General features: G+C 51.2%; 1 protein-coding gene across 1 annotated transcript in view; it reads right to left on the bottom strand.

The window, feature by feature from the left end:
• PTPRS (protein tyrosine phosphatase receptor type S) overlaps positions 1-21,203 on the bottom strand; it is a 117,702-nt gene that overhangs the window by 34,917 nt on the left and 61,582 nt on the right. Inside the window, exons 7-11 of the mRNA XM_064734076.1 lie at positions 10,739-11,008; positions 7,684-8,265; positions 6,758-6,891; positions 6,464-6,608; positions 787-1,092 (exon numbers count right to left, since the gene is read on the bottom strand). Of these exons, the coding sequence (XP_064590146.1) occupies positions 787-1,092; positions 6,464-6,608; positions 6,758-6,891; positions 7,684-8,265; positions 10,739-11,008 (1,437 nt within the window). The remainder of the gene's footprint in view (positions 1-786; positions 1,093-6,463; positions 6,609-6,757; positions 6,892-7,683; positions 8,266-10,738; positions 11,009-21,203) is intronic.

The following is a 21,203-nucleotide window of genomic DNA, read 5'->3' as shown; positions in this document are numbered from 1 at the left end:
TCTACAACGGACAAAAGCTCTGAGGTAGTAACAAGGAATGCAGTAACAAGGAATGTGTGGGAAGAACTCTTTAAAACATGTGCTCTCAGGCACAGGGTGGGATTCTTGGGGCTGTCCCATGCAGGACCAGGAGCTGGACTTGGCTGATCCTTGTGGGTCCCATCCAACTCAGGATATACAATGATTCAAGTTCTGGCAGCAAAGGTTTTCCTCACAGCAAAGGTTTTTAGTGCCTTGGCTGCTCCTGGCTCAGTGAGAGCATCTTCACAGGGGGAGTGGTGCAGTCAAGACTCAGAGATATTAAGAAAGACCCCATAAATGCAGGGGAGGGGAACCCTACAGACCTCATAAATGCAGGGGAGGGGAACCCTACAGACCCCAGTGCTCAGATAGCACCAGAGGATGGTGCAGTCAAGACTTGGAGATATTAAGACCCCATAAATCCAGGACAGGGGAACCCTACAGACCCCATAAATCCAGGAGAGGAGAACCCTACAGACCCCATAAATGAAGAGGAGGGGAACCCTACAGACCCCATAAATGCAGGGGAGGAGAGCCCTACAGTCCCAGATGGCACCAGAGGATGCCAGGTGATGGGGTGATGGCACCAGGTGATGGGATGATGGCACCAGAAGATGCCACACAACCCACATCTTGGATCCCACTCCAACTCTGGCCTGGCACCATTCAAGACCCACAGGAAGGCCCTGCCTGTGATTTTTGATGGGAACAACCCCCTGCAGGAACAGGAACCCCCCCAGCAGAACCCAAACCCTTCTCACTCACCATCTTCATCCGTGCGCACGATGACCGGCGAGCTCTCCGGGCCCGGCCCCACCTCCGTGTGAGCCACCACGGTGACGCGGTACTCGGTCCACTTCTCCAGGGACTCCAGCAGGATCTGACTGGTGGTTGGGGGGATATCATTCACCTCCTTTAGCTCCGTGTCCTCCGAGTCCAGCGCTCGATAGTGGACGCTGTAGCCGGCCAGGACGCCGTTCTGGCTCTCGGCCGGCGGCGGCCGCCAACTTACCAGAATGGCGGTGGAGCGGGTGCTGACACATTTTACATCTTGAGGGGGGGCAGACGGTTCTAGGAGGGGGGGAAAATTCAGGAGCAGGGAGAAAGGGGAAAGAAGGGGGAGGAAAAAAAAAACAAACAAAAGATGGGAAAGATAAAAGAAAAAAAAAAAGGAAAATGATAACAAAAAAATCTAAAATAAAACGTACGAAAGTTTGGTTTAGGAAGATAAAATTAAAAGAGAAGAGAGCTTTTTGTTGTTGTCTTTTTTTTTTTTTTTTCCGAAATGAAGAGAGTTTTTTTTTTCCAAAAAAAAAAAAAAAAGCCAACAGAAATTAAATGGGGCATCAAAACTGAAATGGTGTAAAGCAAAGGACTAAACCAGCAAGCGGGCCAGCCAAGAGGGGTCCTGCTGCTTCCACTAAGCTGGCACCAGCTACACACCCAGCTGCACCCTATAAAAGCCCTTTCCTTTGGCTCCCTGTTTTACAGCAGCCTGGCAAATCCTGCTCTGGCTCAGAAAGCACTTTCCAACCTCAGTCTCTGGGATCTTGAATTTCTTTGAAGGGATCTGTGAAAATTAAGTAAGAAAAGCAAATCTTTTGCCAGGAGGCTTAAATTTAAGAGTCTGTACCTCCAGATGGAAGTGATTAGTTGTCCCCAGACTGGAGGAGGCCAAATCCCACAGTGGGAATGCCCAGGACACTGCCAAGCCATGGTGTTTAGAGAGGAGGGTTTTGAGAAAGCACTTGCAGAAGGAGGGAGGCAGTGGGTTTGGTGAGGTATTTGTGTATCCAGGGGATTTTTCAAAGCAGCAGCAGGTCGAATTCCCACTGCGCTCTCTGCCTGAACTACACCAGGGTGTTTCTGGGAGGAAACCTTGGGAACTGTGGCCCTACCCAGGCACCTTCTCAGGGTGGCAGCAGGAGGGTGACCAGGAGGTGGGGAAGGTGGAACCCACAGCTCTCCCTTAAAGCTCCTCTCTTCCATCCCCTGCCCTGGGCAGGAACAGCTGCCACCATCCAGGGGGCTCCTTCCTGGCCCTGAACACTTCCAGGAACTAGAACACACTTCTGCCTGTCACTAAGGAGAGCTGATCAGCACAGGGAAGCAGAGTGTGACACATTCTCAGGGCAAATCAATAAATCCAATATCACCCAACTGCAATAAAGAGCTTTTAAGTCTCTGCAGACAGGGCAGGAAACTGGGGTGGACTCACAAGCCCCCCAAGTAGCAGTAGATCAGTGCTGGTCACTGCTTCTCATTCCTCTGATGCTCTTTTTGTGAGGAATGATTGTTTTCAAGCCTCTTACTCCCATCCTTGAGTCAAACCCAGATGTTTAGGCCCAGTTTGCCTTGAGGACTCTGCTAAATCCAGTCCCACTTAGCCCAGCTGGCACTGGAGTGAGAGCCACACAATTCCAGGAGCCTCCAGGAGACAGAGGGAAGTGGCTTTTCAAACAGGGCAGAGATAATCCCTCCACTGCTGTCTGAGCACCCTGCCCAGCAGGACATTTTGGGTGTTTTCCTTCTATTTTTATGCACTATTACTATCTTTAACCTGGCAGAATGGCTCCCTTCTCCCCAGCACTCCCAGTGAGGAGGCTGACAAGCCCTGGCCATGGCTGGCCACGCAAAACAACACAAAAGATGTCAAATGAACCAAACCAAACGGAACAAACTGGAAAATAAAATGTAAATCAAGCCAATAATTTGAAACAAAAAGAAAAAAAAAAACAAACACCAGAAAGGAAATCATAATAATAAAATAATACTGATATAAAAAGTGACTCCTTCCAGAACATTCCCAGTCTGTTTACCTACCTTCCACGCTTCAACTGCTAACTTATAAGACTTTCTTACAAGAGAACAAGAGGAACTGAGCTACGAGGCCAGACCAAGCTCCTGGTGGGTTTCTGCACATGACTGGCTTTTAAAATGCCACTCTGCTCATGATGATCCCCCCAAGTCCTCCCCCACCAGCAGAACCCCAGCTACTATTGCGGAAATGGCAATTTTGGACCCCAATCTGTTCTCTTTTTGCTAAACTGTCAGCACAGAGAGCAGGACAGCACGTTCCCAGTCACAGATCTCCTTCCCTCTGGCTCTCTCCATCTGCTGTGATTGCTGCACCACCTCTCCAGGACAGAGGTGCACTGCTCATGCCATGTCCCAGAACCAGCTCAAGGATGGTTTCAAGGAGGGACAGACTCAGCCCTCTCCCATCGCTGCCATGGTGCCGTTCCCGTCTTGTTTTTGTCCTCATCAGAGGCTGGGCATATTAAAAATCCACCTTTCCTGCTTAGCTCCAGCCAAAGCCACCACAGCTGAGAAACCCACTGCAGAGAGGGTCTGACCTGACCTACCCTTCATCCTGCACCTCATTCTGAAAGCCCCAGAAGCAGAGCTCAGCTCCAGCTGGCCCTGGGCTCACTGTCTGCGCTGCCACGCTCGCTCACTCACCCTCTACGCTCCAGCACAGGGACCTACTGAGAGGCCCTGGGGTGAGGCCTCCTTTTGGGATGGTTTTGCACTTTCTCTGGTCAAAGAGGCAGGGTTGGGGGTGGGTGATGGGGGAGAAGGCCCAGGGGCTGCCTGGCCCCCTCCCCGTCGGAGGAGAACAGCCAGGGGTGCTGGCTGGCCACGCTGGACACGCCTCTGGGAGCTCATGGCCCTGTTCCCTTCACAATCCAGCCCAACCTGTGTGACCCTGGGGACGCTGGGGACAGCGCCGGGAGCCCAGTGCCACCAACCCCAGCGGGGCTGCGAGCTCAGCTCTGCAACGGCCCCTCCCTGGGCTCAGCCAGGAGCCCCCAGGCAGGAGAGCTCTGCCTCGGCCTGCTGGCTGGTCCCACCAGCCTTTTGGGACCCCTCCCCACCCTCCCAGGGCTCCAGGACATCTGGGAGTGTGTGCAGAGCCACCAGCGATGAGCCTGCAGCCACAGGGTGGACTGTATTTGTGAATCTGCTTGAGACCAGCCAGTACTCACCTGAACTGCACCTTTTACATGCTTTAAAGTTGACTGTCCAAGCCACAAGAATGACCCTTACTGACCTTGCACAATATCATGTTTTTTAACCCTTTAGGTACCACAGACTTTGGGGATTTCATTCACTTGGTGTTCTGTGAGGAGGGGGACAGGAGGGAGAGCGGAGCTACGTGGGGGGAAATCCTTCCTTGGGCAGGAACAGAGGGTGAGAAAGGCCCATTGTTCCTGTACACCTGCATGTGCAGCCTCACAGCGCCCACCCGGCCACCCCTGCCTGCTGAGCACGCTTTGCCCTCTGCAATTTCCCAGTGGGAGAGTTGCCAGGGAGCCTGGGAAGGTCATGGCTAACCAGAAAGGGCAAACCAGCTTCTCCCAGCCATGAGAGTCTGTTTTGTTTGTTTTACAAGCTATGTCTCTGGTACTTGAAGAGTTAAAACCCAGCTACTTCAAGAAGAAAAAGATACTTTACCTTTAGTTTAATGGATTTTACTTGGGTTATGATGCTCAGGAGGAGCCACCCTGGCAGGGAGGTGCAGGGAGGGGATGCCACATGCGGGTGGGTGCTGAGAGGGGACAGCAGGAGCAGGGGGGGAGCAGGGAGAGGCTCTGTCACTCCAGGGACAAGATGCCACCGTGGTGTGACATGGCCCAGCCAGGGACAGGGACAGCAGGGAGCTGGCTCATCTGGGTGCAGGGCATGCAGGCAGGCAAGCAGAGAGCAGAGAGAGAAGAAAGAAGAGGCATGGAGCAGGCCAAGGAGGAGCTGAACGGAAAAGGAGCTGAGGAGGGAAGACACAAAAGCCTGTCCCGAGCCAGAAGGTCTGTGAGCCGAAGGATGTCACCCGGAGCAGGGAGAATTGACTCGTTCCTCCAACAGCCAGCCAGGAAAAAATGTTTCACCGTGTTACAGGACACTGACAGCTCCCAGCTGATGTTCTTAAGAGCATTAAATTAATGAGACTCTCCCTATGAAAGCTGAGCTACAGAGAGAGAAACCCGTCCGTGTTCTGGGCAGATGCCAAGTTAGAAAAAGCCCCAAAGCTTTCCCTTTTCCCAGATCCCCTTTTCCTCACCCTTAAGGGACAAATTTTCACTGAGGCCTACTGCCACCAGCTGCCACACCCCTCTTCCAGCTTGTTTTATTGAACCAGAAAGCACAAATCCCAGACCATCTTTGCCTCCCATCCCCACAGGTCTCAAGGAGAGAAACCCCTTGGAAAACAGAAGCAGAGTGTAAGTTGAACACTTATTTTTCAGGTCCTTTCAGTTCATTTCCCCCACCCCACAGAGATGCTCCCTCTGACAGTACCACACTGGGATCAGAACCAGCAGATGTGCAGCAGAGTCAGGAAAGGATTTTCCTATGAAACGTAGAGAGAGTATGGAGAAAAAGAAAAGAAAGAAAAAAGGGGAAAAACATTTGAAGGAAAGAAAAACCAAAAAATCTTTGAATGGAGCGGAGGCCTGAGAAAGCCCCAGTAAGGAATTCTGTCTATGCAGAAACAGACTCCCCTTTCTTCCCACTCCTCAGGGGACAGAAAGAGAAGGAGACAGGGAAAGGGAGAGACAGCAGGATGTGACAATTAAAAAGCCCAGCCGAGAGCCTGCTGCTCCCCCTTGTTAGGGATTCTGAGGGATGGGAGCAGGGCTCTCCCTCCTCACACTGGTGACCAGAGCCACTTCTGAGTTAGTTCTGCTCCCGGCTACTCCAAACTGCAGCGGAGTGATTTAGTAGAGATGAGAGGAGACAGAAAACACAAAGAACAGCTGCCACAGCCACTCATGCAGTGAAAAAACACCTCATTTAAAAGCAAAGATCTGTGAAAAGCCCAGGTTGAAATATTGCCATCCAGGGTTATTGTCCCCAGGGCAACAGCGAAGGGAGACAATCCATTAAACTAAAACCAGCACGTTTTGAGTTGCATACTCTCCATCCTGGTGTCATCAGCCTCCACAGGGCTCCTCTCTCCCGCTCTGCTGGAGCCCAAACGGGGCCACTCCCAGAGCTCCAGCCTTCCTCCCTTTGGCTGTGGAGGTGTTCATGGACAAGAGCATGGGGACAGCTTCCCCAAAGGCTGGGGAAGGCTGGGCCTGTGAACAATCACCTTCCCTGCTCCTCTCCCTCCCTCTTCCCCTTCCTGGCAGCGCTGGGCCTGTGTGGGACAGGCTGTGGCTGCCATCCCTGCCATCCCCTGAGCATGCTCAGCACCACGGCCAGCATGGCCAGCCTGAGAGCACGGTGCTGCCCGGCCCCAGCACCCCAGAGCCCAGCTCTGCTCCTGGCTCACGTCTCAGCTAGCTGGAGCGGTGAGGGGAGAGGGCAGCAGCTCCCAAAGGTGTCCCCACCTCCCTGGAGTGAAACAGAGCCCCCAGCTCCGTCCCCCTGTGCCCACCATGTCTGGCTCCCTGACTGTGGTGCCCTCAGAGAAGGGTGGGAAAGGAGAGACACCTACTAGACTGCAAGGTGCGCTCTCGGACCTCCGGGGTGAAGGCCCCCAGCCCCAGGGCCGAGCGGGCGGCCAGCCGGAAGACATACTCAGTGTTGGGCTTCAGGCCTTCCACCGTGAACGACGTCGTGGGCTCGAAGTTCTTCAGCACCTGGGGGTGGGCGAGGGGGGAAGAGAAAAATAAACCCAAACAACAGGCAGCAGAGGTGAGGCCTGCCCAGAGACACTGCCCTGCTCCCCTCGCTCCACAGTGGGATCGGGGAGCTCCTCGGCCCCAACCCTGCTGCAGTTTGGGCTCACCTCCTTGCTGTGGTCTCCCTCCTTGTAGAGGAGCTCGTACTTCACTATGATCTCCTGGCGTGGGGGGCTCCACGACAGCACAATGCTCGTCTCGGTCTTGGCTTCTGCTCGGAAGTTCATCGGCTGCCCGGGAACTGGCACGGAGAGGGGGCACAGGAGGCAAGGTGAGAAACAGGAGAAACCACATTAACTTGGCTAATTTGGAGGCTCATGCCCTGTTTTCTTCAAAGCCTGTGTGGGAAGAGCACGTCAGCAGCAAAATGCCACACTGCAGCGTGGGCAGGTCCTGCCTCTAAAGCTGTGGAGTTACATCCCACTGCAGGACTCCAGTGTGAGCAGAGCTGCTGGAGATGGAAGAATCCCAGTGGATCATATGCCTCTTTCTCAGCAGTGCAGAATACAGCCTTTCCCATCAATCCCAGTATTACAAGATTTTGGAAGAAGGAAGCCCATGAGCAGCCCATTGAGAACAGAGGGTTTCCTCCCATACCCCAAGGCAAAAATGGGCTGGGTGACAGCCCATGGTAAAACACCTTGTGTTTGCAGCTCAACACATAAGGCTCATTCCCCACTCAGCTCTGACAAATAGTTCCTGGGTACTTTAGGGAGAGTTAAAGTGTCACCACTACCTGGGCAGTTTTACATCTATTAAAGACATTTAGAATCATGGAATGATTTGGGTTGGAAGAGACCATAAAGCTCATCCAGTTCCATGGACAGGGACACTTTCCACTATCCCAGTTTGCTCCAAGCCCTGTCCAACCTGGCCTTGGACACTTCCAGGGATCATGGTGCAGCCACAGCTTCTCTGGGCACCCTGTGCCAGGTCCTCCCCACCCTCCAAGTAAACAACATCGCATCTAAGCCTCCAAATCCAACCAGCAGCTCTCCTTCCCACAGCCCAGCTCAGCCACTCAGGTGCTCACCTCCTTGCTGCGTCTTAACCTGGATGGGGTCGGACAGGGGCCCGTCCCCCACGGAGGTGAAGGCCAGCACTCTCACGGTGTAGGTCTCATCCTCCAGGAGGCTGCCCACGGTGGTCAGCAGGCTGTCATCCACGTTGTGCTTCTGCCAGTTGCTGACAGGCTGCTCGGGCTCCATGGTGTAATAGACGCGGTAGCCGCGGATCTGCCCGTTGGGCTCCACCGGTTCCTCCCACTGGATGATCATGGTGGTGCTGCTCAGCATGCGGCCCTGCACGTTGCGGGGGGCACTGGCAGGGGCCTGCTCCCCCGTGCGGGTGACCACCGACTCGCTGGGGGGGCCCTGCCCGATGCTGTTCACTGCAGACACCCAGATCTCGTACTCGGAGTTGGGGCTGAGCCCCCCGATGCTGTAGCGCGTGGTGGTGATGTCCTCCTTGATCTGGTAGGGTCCGTCCTGGCTCTTGGACTTGTACTCAATGACATAGTAGGACACGGGGTCTGGGTTGCCAGAGTCCCAGGTGATGGTGATACTCGTTGCTGTTGTCTCTGTCACCACTGGCGTCCCAGGAGCCTTGGGAAGTGCTGAGAATCAGGAAGAACAGGCATTTAAAAAAAACCACAGATGCTGAAACGGCACCTAATTGGTCTGGTTAGGGCTGCAGGAGCCGGAGGCACAGCACCAATCCCAGCAGCTCAGGGAAGTGCTGCTGGAACATGAGGAACCTAGTTATCCACTCTATTATACTCCTTAAACTGCTCCATCAAAGGCAAAGTGTTCAGCTAAACATCTGGAATCATTAGCAAGGCTTCAGCTGCACATCCGCCCTCGCGGGGCAGGGAGGGAGAGCAGCTCCTCAGCTCCTTCCCAGCACGTGCTCACATCTCTCTGCTGAGCCTCCACGGGCAAGGAACGGCACAGGACAGGCTCTCCTCTGCAGAAATGCTGGGAGGGCTTCCTCCCAAGGCACACACTGTGTTAATCCCCATCTCCCCTCTCCCTCAGCCAGGGAGTCCCTCCTGAGCCTGCTGGGGACTGCATGCTGCACCTGATACCTGTTCTCACTTCACCTGTTCTCAAGCTTCATGTGCAGTCCTCACTGCACACTTCAGACCCTTTTCAACCCTCCTTATCAACTTCTTCTTATCATGGAATCCCAGAATGTTTTGGGTTGAAAGGGGCCTTAAAGCCCATCCAGTGGACACTTTCCACTGGCCCAGGTGGCTCCAAGCCCTTTCCAACCTGGCCTTGAAGCCTGACTTCTCTAGACCTGGTCATAGTAAAGCTCAAACTTCTCCTTTCACCTTCTGCCCAGGAGAGCTCACACACAGGAACAGCACAGGGCAAACAAAATTACAAAAGACAGAAGGTACCAGCAGGGTGAGATTCCCCATGTGAGGAGATGGGAGAGTTGGAAGCAAACGCACTCAGCCCTACACATCAGCTTTTTAGACTGAGGGGGTAAGACAGGGAAAAAAGGAAGGAAGGAAATACTGAGGAAAATAAAGAGCACCTGAGTCCAGCCCCAGGCATCCTTCTGCTGGCACGAGAGCCCCACTGCCTGTGCAGCAGCTCAGAACGGGTGTCATGCCAAGATTCTCTAGCCCCTACTCATTCCTCCTGTCAGACCTTCCTCAGACAGATCACTGATACAAGAAGATTGTTTTTCCTTATCCCTCCCTTTCTCCCAAGCGTTTCTCCTCTCCCCCACCCTTGGATCCTTTCCCACCCCGCCTCTCCCAGATCCCTCATGGGCAACACCAGTACTTGGAGCAGACAGCAGCTCACACAGAGCTCTACACTCACCCAACCTCAGGGGTTCCTGCTTGGGTTTAATACTCCCCTGCTGAGGACAGAATAGATTGAAGATGGCACCCGTGCTCCTCTTGGGAATCACTAGCTGGAAGCTGGGCTTATTCCCCATCTTGCTGAGGCAACAACGGCCACTAAGATGCTGGAACTAAGCTCTACTGCAAGGGTGCACATGCCAGAGATCCTCAGGGCCTTGGCTGAATCTCAGGCCTTGGAACAGGATGGCATGCAGGCTCCAAGCCATCCAAGGCTCCTTGCACAGTGCCCAGCCAGCCTCATTTATCAGGACAGACACAGCATGCGGGGATTTGAGCCACAGTTTTCTTCATAACAAGCAGCTCAGGTGTCCTAAAGCCAGGGAAGGTCTCCAGCCACCAGCTTCCCCTCCACTGTGGGTTTCCCTGTGTGGGGGATCCCCAAGGACAAGCACAGATCCCAGCAAAGGGCACTCATGGTGCACAGGTCTGTCCTGCACAGGTAAGGACAGGGACTGACACTCCTGCAGCCAGGTGCCCATGATACAGACATGGTGCCCCTGGCCATGCACACACATCCCAGTTGACGTGGACATGCAGAACTGTCCCTATCCATGGACACACATCCCACTTGTGCAGGAGCACCAGGACATGCAGAACTGTGTCCCTATCCATGGACACACATACCTCATTCATGCAGGAGCACCCGGCCATGCAGGACTGTCCCTGTCCATGCACACACATCCCACTTGTGCACCTGGCCATGCAGGACTGTGTCTCTATCCATGGACACACATACCCCATTCATGCAGGGGCACCTGGCCATGCAGAACTGTGTCCCTATCCATGCACACACATTCCACTTGTGCAGGAGCACCTGGACATGCAGGGCTGTCCCTGTCCATGCACACACAGAGCCCATTAATGCAGGGCTGTCCCTGTCCATGCACACACAGAGCCCATTAATGCAGGGCTGTCCCTATCCATGCACACACATCCCACTTGTGCAGGAGCACCAGGACCACCATGGGACCACCATGCAGGACCATGTTCCCTGTGCAGGTCAGGCAGTCCCAGGCTCTCCCCATGCAGACACACGATGCCACAGGCACAAACCATGGCACATTCCCATTTTGTACAGGCCCCACCAAGGCTCCCATGCACGAGCAGGACACGTGCCCAGGGCATCCCTGCGCTCATGCTGGGACACTCAGCTCCGGCCGTGCCCACTCCCACACGTGCACTCAGGACCCTGCTCCCACTCCCTTACATTTCACCGTGATCTGGGCCACGGCTTCTATGACTCCCAGGCTGGACATGGCCACGCAGGTGTAGTTGGCAGAGTCCTTGACGTCCGTGAGCTCCAGGACGTTCCTGCCCACGGGCATGTCATCCTCGGGCGTCAGGTCCTCTGCTCCCTGCATCCACTTCACGTAGGGCATGGGCGACCCCACGGCCACGCAGGTGATGTTGACGTTGCCCCCGGGCATGATTTCATGGCTGACAGGGAGGATGGAGAAGCGAGGGGCCACACGGCGAACTGTGGACGAGACGCACAGAGGTAACAAAAAAACAAAACGGAAAAGCAAAACCAAAACAAACGAACGAACAGAAAAACGAAGAGGGAAAAAAAATAAAAATTCAAAATAAAAAAAAAAAAGAAAAAGGAAAGGAAAGAAAAGAAAGGAGAAAAAGAAAAAAGAGTAAAAGATAATTTAAATATAGATGGGGTTTGTCACAGTTTATTTTCTTCCTTCATTTAAAAACAAAACAAAAAGGCAAAGAAATTAAAAAATCAAAAACCGAAAACCAAAAAAATAAACTCCAAATAAATTCGTACTTCACAAACAATATATAGAATATAGACATAAAAGCGATATTTCATAGCAACAGGGTTCCATTGATCAAGATTAGACCCATCACAGCACAGATAAATACACAAAAATTTATTAGCAATTTCTCATCTTTACTGGCAAGAGCTGGCATGGCGAGAGCCCAAACTTCTCCTCCGTGGCCTCTGGGGCCCCCAGCTCCCCGCTCCACACCCCGGGAACCTGCTCCTCCCTCTCTCTCCCGTGGGGTCTGGGTCCTGACCCCCTTCTCCTGAGGAACAGCCCCTCCACCAGCACCCAGCGTGGTCCAGGTGCCCCCTCCAGAGAGGGGCCCTCTCCCACCCGGGGCTGCTGCAGACGTGGGATGGGCGGCCAGGAGAAGGTTGGGATGGGGATGGAAACTTCTCAACGTTTTGCCTTGTTGGACCCAGAGAATTCAACAAAGAGAGAAGGATCGCATCCCCAGATTCCAGACGCTCCACTTGGGAAGTGAAAGGCGAAAGGATAAACGAGGGAGGAGAGGGAGTCCCCGGAGCGGGACAGAATTTGGTTGGTGTCTGCGTGTGAGAAGCGTCCAGGGGAACTCAGCCCCCCTGGAGCGAGAGAGAGTGTGGAAAAGATGAGAAACTCTAATGAAATTTTTGTGGTTTTCGGGTATAGAAACCCTAACGAAGCCTCTTTAAGATCTGACACGGTTCCATCGATAGATGCAGCTCTCAGAGTCACAAACATCATGCAAAATAGGTAAAAAAGAGAGAGAGAGAAAGAGAGAAAGAGAGAGGAAAATGCAGAGAAATATAATTTCTGGGCGGTAGCAAATGCCCACATGGATACTGGATAGAAAGTGAGCGACAGAGAAAGGAAGGAAGACCAGGAGAAGGAGAACAAGAGGGGAAGGGAGAAAGAAGAGAGAGAGAGAGGGAGGGGAGGGGGAAACCCACTTTAATGCTGCATACTTTTTCTAGCTGATGTGACTCAATGTGGTGGCTCACATTGTCACATCTCAGCCCTGGCGGAATAATAAATAGAATAGAATTAATAAGAAAAACAAGGTAATGAAACTTTTAACGTTGAGAAAACAGTGACATGTTCTGTGCATCTCCTTAGCAGAGAGGTGGATGCAGCTTCCAGACCTTACACAGGAAGAACATGGACGCAAAGGGGAGGCTGTGGTTTCCTTGGCTCCATTTTCTGAGCTGCCTGGGCTGGCTGGAGGGATGCTGGGTGCCCTTCCTTAAGGGGGAAAGCAGGGGAATGGACAAAGGAGAATGTGTGTGGATCAGAGAGGGCCTGGGGAGGGGGCTGAGGGCAGGGTCTCCTCCCACAAGAAAGACAAAAGGAGACAGGACCCGGGGAAAATACAGGAACTGCAGCAGCTGGAGGGGAGCAGGGGTGCAGGGTTCCTCCAGCTCCAGGGACAGCCATGCAGGAGCTGCCACAGGCAGGGTGGGCGAGGGGCAGGAGGGTCTGGGGGGCTGAGAACTCCCTGTTCCTGCTCTCTGTTCCCAGGTAACCTCTGCACAACCACTCCAAAGCTTGGTGGTTTTGCCTCGTGCCACAGCAAAGCAAAGGACAGCAGGGCTGAGCCTGCCATTGTCCCTCCCAGTGCCTTCAGATGTCCCCTGGAACTGTCTTGGGGCTTGCTGGTGTTTGTCTTGCAGCTTTGTGGATCTTTTCCAAGGGGAAGGGCACTGCCAGGAGAGGCTCTTTGTTATTTAGTGGGGCTTTGGCAAACAAATGCCAACTGCAGCCCCCGCAAGGTGACAAGGGACATTGTCACAGCAAGGTCTGCTCTCCCCATTGGGTTGTCAGACCCTTTTCTGTGAGAACCAGTAGCCAGGAACCAGCACTGGGAGGCAAGGAAGAGAAGACTTCCAGACTGGTGGCATTTGGAGCTCAGAGGGGACAAAGGGAATTCCTGCATGCAGGGATTTGCAGAGAGAATGGGGGCCATGCCCTCAGCTGGGAGAAGGATGGGGATTTGGAGGGAGGGGCTGCAAGCTCACCACTGACACTAGAAGATGATTTTCTACCTGCAGAAAGGTGTAGGGAGGTGTTTGTTCCAGCTCTGGCTCAAAGGATCAGGCAAGCTGCTCCTTGCTCCCTCCTGCCACTGGGGAGAACACTCAGCCCTAGGCACGAGGGTGCATCCCTGTTCCCCACTCCATCCTGCTTCCCACTGCTCCCAGAAGTTCCACACTTCAGAAAATGGAGCCAGGTGGAAACCACACCTGTCACAGTCTGAGACAAGATGGAGAGAACTCGGAAAGAAACAAGTGGGGTCAACATGCAGACAGATCTTGGGGTGGGGATGACTCTTCTGAGGGGGGGCTGGTAGGTGACCTTCTGGAGAGGGGAGGCAAGGTGGGAAAGGTGAGGAGGAATGGGGAGACACGTCCGGACAGGATCCGGGCAGCAAACAGCATCAACAGCAACAAACAACGGCAGGTGGGATGCAAACACTGAGTTGTCATGGGAACAGAACAAGACAATTAATCCAAACCGAAGCTAATCGCAAAGAAATGAAACCCAACTGAAAAAGAAAGGGAAAAAATAAAATAAAAATAAAAATAAAAAAAAAAACGAGAAAAGAAAAAGAAAGAACAAACCAGAATTTAATAACTGAAAAGCATCATCTGATGTAGGGCGGAGTGCTGAGAATCGGAGTCTGAAGGGAACCCACTGTTCCTGCCTGTGGTTTTGGGCAGGGAAGGAGAAATCCACTCACAAAACACAAGCTCAGGGGCTGCACAGAGCACGTTCCCAAAAAGAGCAGCCCTGCCCTCCTCCTGACAGCTGCCAGGGTGCAGGTCAGCCCTGGGGTCTCAGGAATCCTTACTTTGGGCTGGTTTAGTGGCATTTGTCCCCTACAAGGGAAGCACCCAGCACCTCTGGATGCCAGCCCTCAGCACCGCCCCTTCCACAAGGAGGGAGAATTTGGATTACGGCTGATACGAGCCCAAAACAGGCAGCAGCACTTCCTTGGTGCATCCTGGTTTAAAAAAAAACTAAACTCTCCTGTGTGCACAGATATACCAACATCCACACACTGATCTAAGATGGGAAAAGAACTCCAGTTAAATGTTGGGGACCTCAGAGAGTCCCCTGGATACAGCCCTGCTGTGAGAAGCACAATAAGGCACAGGGTTCATCTCTGGCTACCCAGAACCATCAGGCTGCTGCTTATTTTAATTGCTGTAACATTTGCATTTGGCTGGGGACAGGGAATTTGTCAAGCTGAGAATCTCTAGGTCAGCCTTTAGGTCAAGGCCCAGGAGGAGGAGAGCGTGGTGGAAAGGAAGCTGGAGATGGAATCAACACCAATTCCAGCTCTGGGTCCAGCTCCACAGCAGCTGAAGGAGGGGAATTTCACAAGAAAAAAATCAGGTGAAGAGATCCCTTCCATTTTGCTATCCAGCACCTTCAAAGGATCGGGAAGAACAGAACTGCCCTCTCTGGAAAGGAAACATCGGGATGGGGCAGTCAGGGCTCTGCTTTATAAACACTTGCCTAATAACACTTTTCCCAGTTTCTGGTGCAAGAAGGACCTTCCCTGAGTTCCAGGGGTGTTTGGTTTCCAGGCCAGCTTTGGCAGACCCCGCATGCGTACACGGATGTGCATGCTCCATGTGCAACAGCTCCCGACAGACACACACAGGCAGGCACACACAAACAGACATTGTCCATGGCCAAAAAACTCTCAGGAGCTTTTTTTTTCAAACAAGGATACAGCTTGTTACGGATAGAACCAGATTCCAGGACTGGAGCTGGATGTTTGGGATGCAATTAAATTATTTCAATGCAGAGAAGCCATTTCAGAGGCACAGGAAAATTTTGTAAGTGCAGTTAGTTATGAGTCTGTTGAATTGTTGGATAAGCATTTCACACTGCAAATCTGCACCCCAAATTGTGCTCTTCTTTAAACAGAACAGATCCATAACTTTTCACACCCTTGGGAAGCCAATTGGTTTTGTTGCTGCTCACGGAGGCAGAGATTGACCCAGTTTGTGTTCTGTGAGTGGCATTTTTGGCTTTTTTTGGTCCCAATCAGCATGGCTCAGGTTCCCCATCACCACTCAGGGTCCACAAGGTGAGAGGTGTTTTTGCAAGATTTACAGACCTGATTGGAAGAAACACTGGGAGGTCCAGGGTTGACTTTTGCAACACCAAAATCCATCCTTAAAATGTGTTCCCATAATGCTGCTAATGAGAGAAACCTGAGGACCAACCAGTTTGTGCTGAGGAACCCCACCAGCTGCTCTTTTAAAGCCCCTTCCAGATTCCCTCAGAGAGAAAAAATGTTGGAGGAGGAGCGAGGTGGGGAAAGGAGAATGTCCTGGACAAGAACCTGTCACTTCAAACCCCGATTCACATTAAACCAACTCAAAGAGAAATGCATCTTATACCTTAAAGAAGAAATCAATCGAAAAAGGGAAACGAAAGAAAGTGAAGTGACTGGTTGAAAGCACCAAACAAAACCAAATGGTATTAAACATTTTGACACTCAGCAAGCTGCTGCTCCAAATGAGGTGAGAAGGCGGACATTATTGGCCATTTTGGGGAGACAGGAGTCATTCCGTCTTGCTCCAAAATGAGGAGGGGTAGGGGAAAGGGTGCCAAAATAATGTGCAGCCTCTACATTATTAGTGAAGCTTAGATTACACCTGTCCTCCCCTCCCAAATGTGGTCTGTCCCTGCCCCTGCGTGTCCGTGCAGCCGCCTCTGCCTCTCCCTGTCCCAATTCCAGGCTCATTCCCCTGGGCTGAGACCTTTTGGGCTTTGGATTTCCGACCTCTGCCCCTCCACAGGACGAGAAGCTTCCCTCCTCCTGCCCATCTCCTTCCTCATTTCCTTCACAGCAAAGAAAATAAATACGTAAATAGGTAGATAAATAAAGAATGAGACCAAGGCTTGGATTTGGTCTGGAGGAAATCCATTACCTTCCCAATAATTGTTACTTTTCACTTAAAAAACCACATTAGCTGAGCGACAGGCTGGCTGAACATCTCTGGTCTTTTGCAATTCTTTTTTTGTTTTTCCTGTTTTTTTTTTTACAGGATTGAACACAAAATAATCAGAATCCAATTGTTTTTCACGCAGCTCTGTAATTTTAAACACAGACTTGACTGGTTTAGTTTGTGTTATTTTAATTTGACAAGGTGTAATCTAATTTTTTCCCCTAAAACAAAGAGAACAGCGATGCAAAAGGTGTAAGAGACACAGGCAGGCAGAGATTTCGAGATCAGTACAGCACAGTGTTCCTGCAAAGTGCCCTCTATAGAGAGATAGTCATGTATATACATAGATATATACACAGTTTGGATTTTTTTTTTGATTGGTTTTTTTTTGGGGGGTGGCTTTTTGTATCCATTTCCATTTCCTGATACCCTTGAGAAATCCTTCTGCAGAAACACAGTGAAGTTTTTGTTTGCTTTGTTTGGTTTGGAACTAGAATTTCAGAGCTGAGGACACCCCAAACATGGACAGGGCGCTCCCCCACCCACAGAAATGCTAAAATAACCCTTTAAAATCATCCCAGAACTCTCCATCCCTCAGTTTTAGCACCTGGAAACTGGGCACTGCAGAGGCAGCTGTACAGCCCAGTGGTGGTTCTGCCTCCCTCCTTCTCCATTAAAGAATTTATCAATCTAGTCTAAAAAGGTATTAAAATTCCTACAGTTTAAACTACCAATGACTGCTTTGACCTTGTGGCTATTTGTTAAATCTCTAGTGCATGTGGAATTATTTCCTTCAACCTCTAAATGGGACTGAAAGGGAAAAAGCTCAGCAATGGTTCCACCTGGAACCAACCAGCAGCTCTGGTCTGATGGCCAAATTACTCATGTGCCAAACTTAACCCAGGCTACAGGCTAAATTATTGCTTAAATTAGTCACATTTTAATCTATTTTGAAGCTTTATTTCCTGAGGTGCTCGGCACACTATCCCTGCCCTTTCTGTGGGTTTTATTTTAATTGATTTCCACTAGTTCAGCTCTTACATGTTTTGCCCTGGCCTGGTTTCATCTTTGGTCTCTCAATGAGCTGAGGTTTTCCAGAGAGCCTTGGGAATGTTCTCAGCAGGGCCTGGGCTTCAGAACCTGGCTGGGGGTGACAAAGCTTGTGCTGATGGTGACAAGCAGCAAAGGCAGGGCCTGAGCAGGCACTGGGCTGCTTTAAATGCCTGCTGAGCCATTCACAGCTCCCTGGGCTGGAAAAGAGCACAGCCACAAGAAGCTGGAGCAGAGAGCAGGAAGGATTATCCCTGCAGCATCCCAACTGCTGCCTTTTGTACCTCCTGACAGGGGCCCACTTTGTGAAAAAGGGGAAAATTCTTCATTCTGCTAAATTCAACCACGACAAGGCATCCTGTAGCGGCAGCAGCAGCTCTGCACACCCAGGGGATCTGAAACTCAGCCCCCACAGCTCATCCCTCCTTCCTCTGGGACATGAGGTCCTCACACACAGGGCTCCATCCCAGCCAGCAGCTGGATTTTGGGATCAAACCATAACAATCAAGGTGGCCACCTGCAGCTTCCTAAATTAAGAGGAGAGCTGCAAAATAATCCATTTCCAGGGGGCAAAGCAGCTCTGGCCACAGGCCCAGGCTGAGGGGACACAGGCCCAGGCTGAGGGGACACAGGCCCTGGCTGAGGGGACACAGGCCCTGGCTGAGGGGACACAGGCCCTGGCTGAGGGGACATTTGTCCTCTCTGGGGTAATGGCTGAGACCCCACATGGTTCCTGAATACAAACAAAAACACCACAGAGTGCTTTGGGCTGGAAGGGACCTCAAATTCCACCCAGTGCCACCCCTGCCATGGCAGGGACACCTTCCACTGTCCCAAGCTGCTCCAAGCCCCATCCAACCTGGCCTTGGGCAGCCTCTCAAACACCACCATGGGCAGACAGCTCTTTGCAGGATTTTGAATCCATCCTTTCCTGCAATCACTATGGGCCACAAGTCTCTTGGCACTTGTCTCCCTGGGGATACAGAGAAGCATCCAAGGAGACTTTTGAAAGCCAGGTGAGCCCATATAAACCAGGATTCCCACTGAGGTGCTGGCGTGCCCCTAGAACTGCACCCATCTTTTCACCAGCCACAGGTGAACCCTGGGCAGGTGGCTCAGCCTAAAGTGCCACACACCTGGGCTGGTGGCAGAGATCACCTCACCTGCTTCTGACCTGCTTTTGTGGTCTCCAGAAAGAAGCTTCTGCCTCTGCCCTCTGTTAGCACTCTGTTATTCTGGACCATGGCATGATCTGAGCTGCAATAACACACAAGGCAAATCCTGCACCAATAATTTCAAGCCCATGCCCACGGTTTGGGTTGGAAGGACCTTAAAGCCCATCCTGTTCTCCCAGGACACCTTCCACTAGACCAGGCTGCTCAGAGACCATAACTTTAACAAACCACACAACCTCTTCTAGCCAGGTATCAAGTCCCTATTTCCTCACCCAGTGTCATTCCAGCCTATCATGATTACATCCCGTTTAGCTTTAGTTTATTGTTGTTGATGTCATTATCATTACTTTTATTTTTATTGGCTCTTAAGGAAGAATTTAATCTTCAAGCCTTCTCAGATCACAAGAGATTCTTAGCAGCAGCAGTGCAGTTTGGCCATGTTAGAAATACTTTATAAAAGAGAAAATAAACAAATAAAAAATAATGGTGTATAAATCCCTTTTTAATTGCACCTAAATCCTGAAACTCAAACTCCTAGTCATGAAGGAAAATCCTGTAATTAGGAGTGATTATCACCTTTTAGTCCTAGGCAGGAGGGAGGTGGGATGGGAAAACCTTATTTCAAATGCTATTCCTTTTTCTTTTTTTAAATAGAACAAGCATTTTTTTTCTTTTTTTCCTTTAAAAAGAGCCTTGAGACTCAGGGATGTTTTTTTGGCTATTGTTGGCATCCAAGTCAGAAGAGCCACAGCTGGTCTCTTCCCAGAGAATTCTCAAGAGAGCAGCATTTGGGAGTGGTACCCTGGTACCTATGGGGAGGGAGGAGACTCAGAAGGGGAGGGGAGAATACCAGCACTGAGGGTCCGAGCACTGAAATCTCAGCATTTTAAGAAAAAAGAGAAGGACAGACAGAGAGAAAGAGAGAGAGAGAGAAAGAGAGAGACAGATACTGTGTCAATACTGCACTGGATTTCTCAAAAAATCACACAGCTTTAATACCTGTGCCCTAGGAAAGCCACTCCTTTGGTAGCTGATTGAGAGGTGGGGACTGGCAGGAGAGGGAAAGGCATAGCCAGGGAAAGGGCTGGCATTCTGCACAGGGGAAGCACCAAGCACCACTGGTACCACTGACACACTGCAAACCCCCTGTTCACTCTCCCATGTGCCTCACCCGCGCGGGATGCACACATGGGAGGCAACAGGAGCTTCTTGGGGATAAACAGGGAGATGAGAAGAGGGAAAAGAGGCATTTTCAGCTCCAATGTCACTGGCCAGATTGCTGGTTGCTGTTTGCAATAGCTGCAGCTGCCAGATGTGCCCCGGCACTGCTGCAGTGCCTGCACAGCTGCACTTCTCCTTTAGGAAGGAGGCTCTGCCTTTGCTGGGCTGGGTTTTGAGGTGCCTGCACCAGGCAGCAGTGGGTAAATCCCAGAGGGGAGCAGGACAATGGGGAGAGGCAGAGCCAGGAGGCAGCTGCCCTTCCCTCCCAGCCCTCCCAGGATGAGGTGTCACCTCCTCCACGGGATTCTGCCTGGGGCTGGGGCTCTGCTTGCACTCGAGGGTGCTTCAGGAGAGAGCAGAGTGGGATTTGGGATCAGCAGCTCTCTGTCAGTGCCCTGCTGGGCTGACAGCTCCTGGTGTTACTGGAGGGAACTGGGCAGTGACCAGTGAGCGAGCTCCCACGGCTGGGGAAGCCTCTGGAGCAGGGTCAGGGCTTTTCTTTGTGTGAACAAGAGCCACACCTCAAGAAATAAATAAACAATAACGTGACCCAGGGTCTGCTCTAACTCTTGGAATGACCCCCTGGGTTCTCACCATCTTTTCCACTTCCCAGATCCCTCCCTCCCCCAAAACAAAGGCTTGTCCCAAATAGCAGGGCTTCCATGGACAGGCGTTAGAGCTGTGTGACTCCTTTCCTCCTGCAGGGATTGAGGAGTTCAGTTACCACCGGGTGGGCAGGAACACTGGCTTCTCACAATGCGTTTGGAATAAACTACAGCACAGCATAACCAATCAAAACAGAAACAGGAAATCAAGAGAAAGCAAAAAACCCAACAGAACCAAAAATTTGGAAAGTAAGAGTAAATCCACTTCAAAGAAACCAGAATTGTAGAACGGAAAAGAAACGATACATATTTATATATCGAAAAAAAGAATTCATAATTTAAAAAGTGGCATGCAAAGAAGATTGTTACATTCTCCTATCATGCATCAGGCCCAATGTCCAAACGGCAAGGTAACCATGACGACAAAAAAGTGCAAGAACTCAGCAACATTACCAAAGGATGCATAGAGAGGCCCACAATGCAACTCAACTCATCTCCGTGAGACCCGGGAATGCGCGGGTCTCGCTCATCTTAAAGATTTCTTGCTTTTTCTCTTTTCATTTTTTAAAATTTTTTTTTCATTTTTTTTTTTCTCTTACGAATGTAAAAATGTGGGTAAAGAAAGTAAAAAAGAAAAAAACCACACCAACCTTCTCGTAGCTCTGAGGGATGTTAAGGGGGTTTGATGCGGAACACAATGACATGAGGAGAAGAGAAAAATAGGGGAAACACAGAGAGAGTAAAAAAAGGCCTTCTCAAGGCTGTCAGCTGCAAATTGATTGATTTTTTTTTTTCTCTTAACCGAAATAAAAAGAAAGGAAAAAAAAATGAAGATAGTAACGACCCTCTTTCCTGCCTTCCTAACGCTCCCCCTCCCATCCCTTTAAGCCCAAC

This window comes from Zonotrichia leucophrys, chromosome 28, assembly GCF_028769735.1.
Source record: "Zonotrichia leucophrys gambelii isolate GWCS_2022_RI chromosome 28, RI_Zleu_2.0, whole genome shotgun sequence".
Classification (NCBI taxonomy): Eukaryota; Metazoa; Chordata; class Aves; order Passeriformes; family Passerellidae; genus Zonotrichia; species Zonotrichia leucophrys.
Note: the sequence above shows the minus strand (reverse complement) of the source record. Positions and strands in the feature narration are given on the sequence as shown.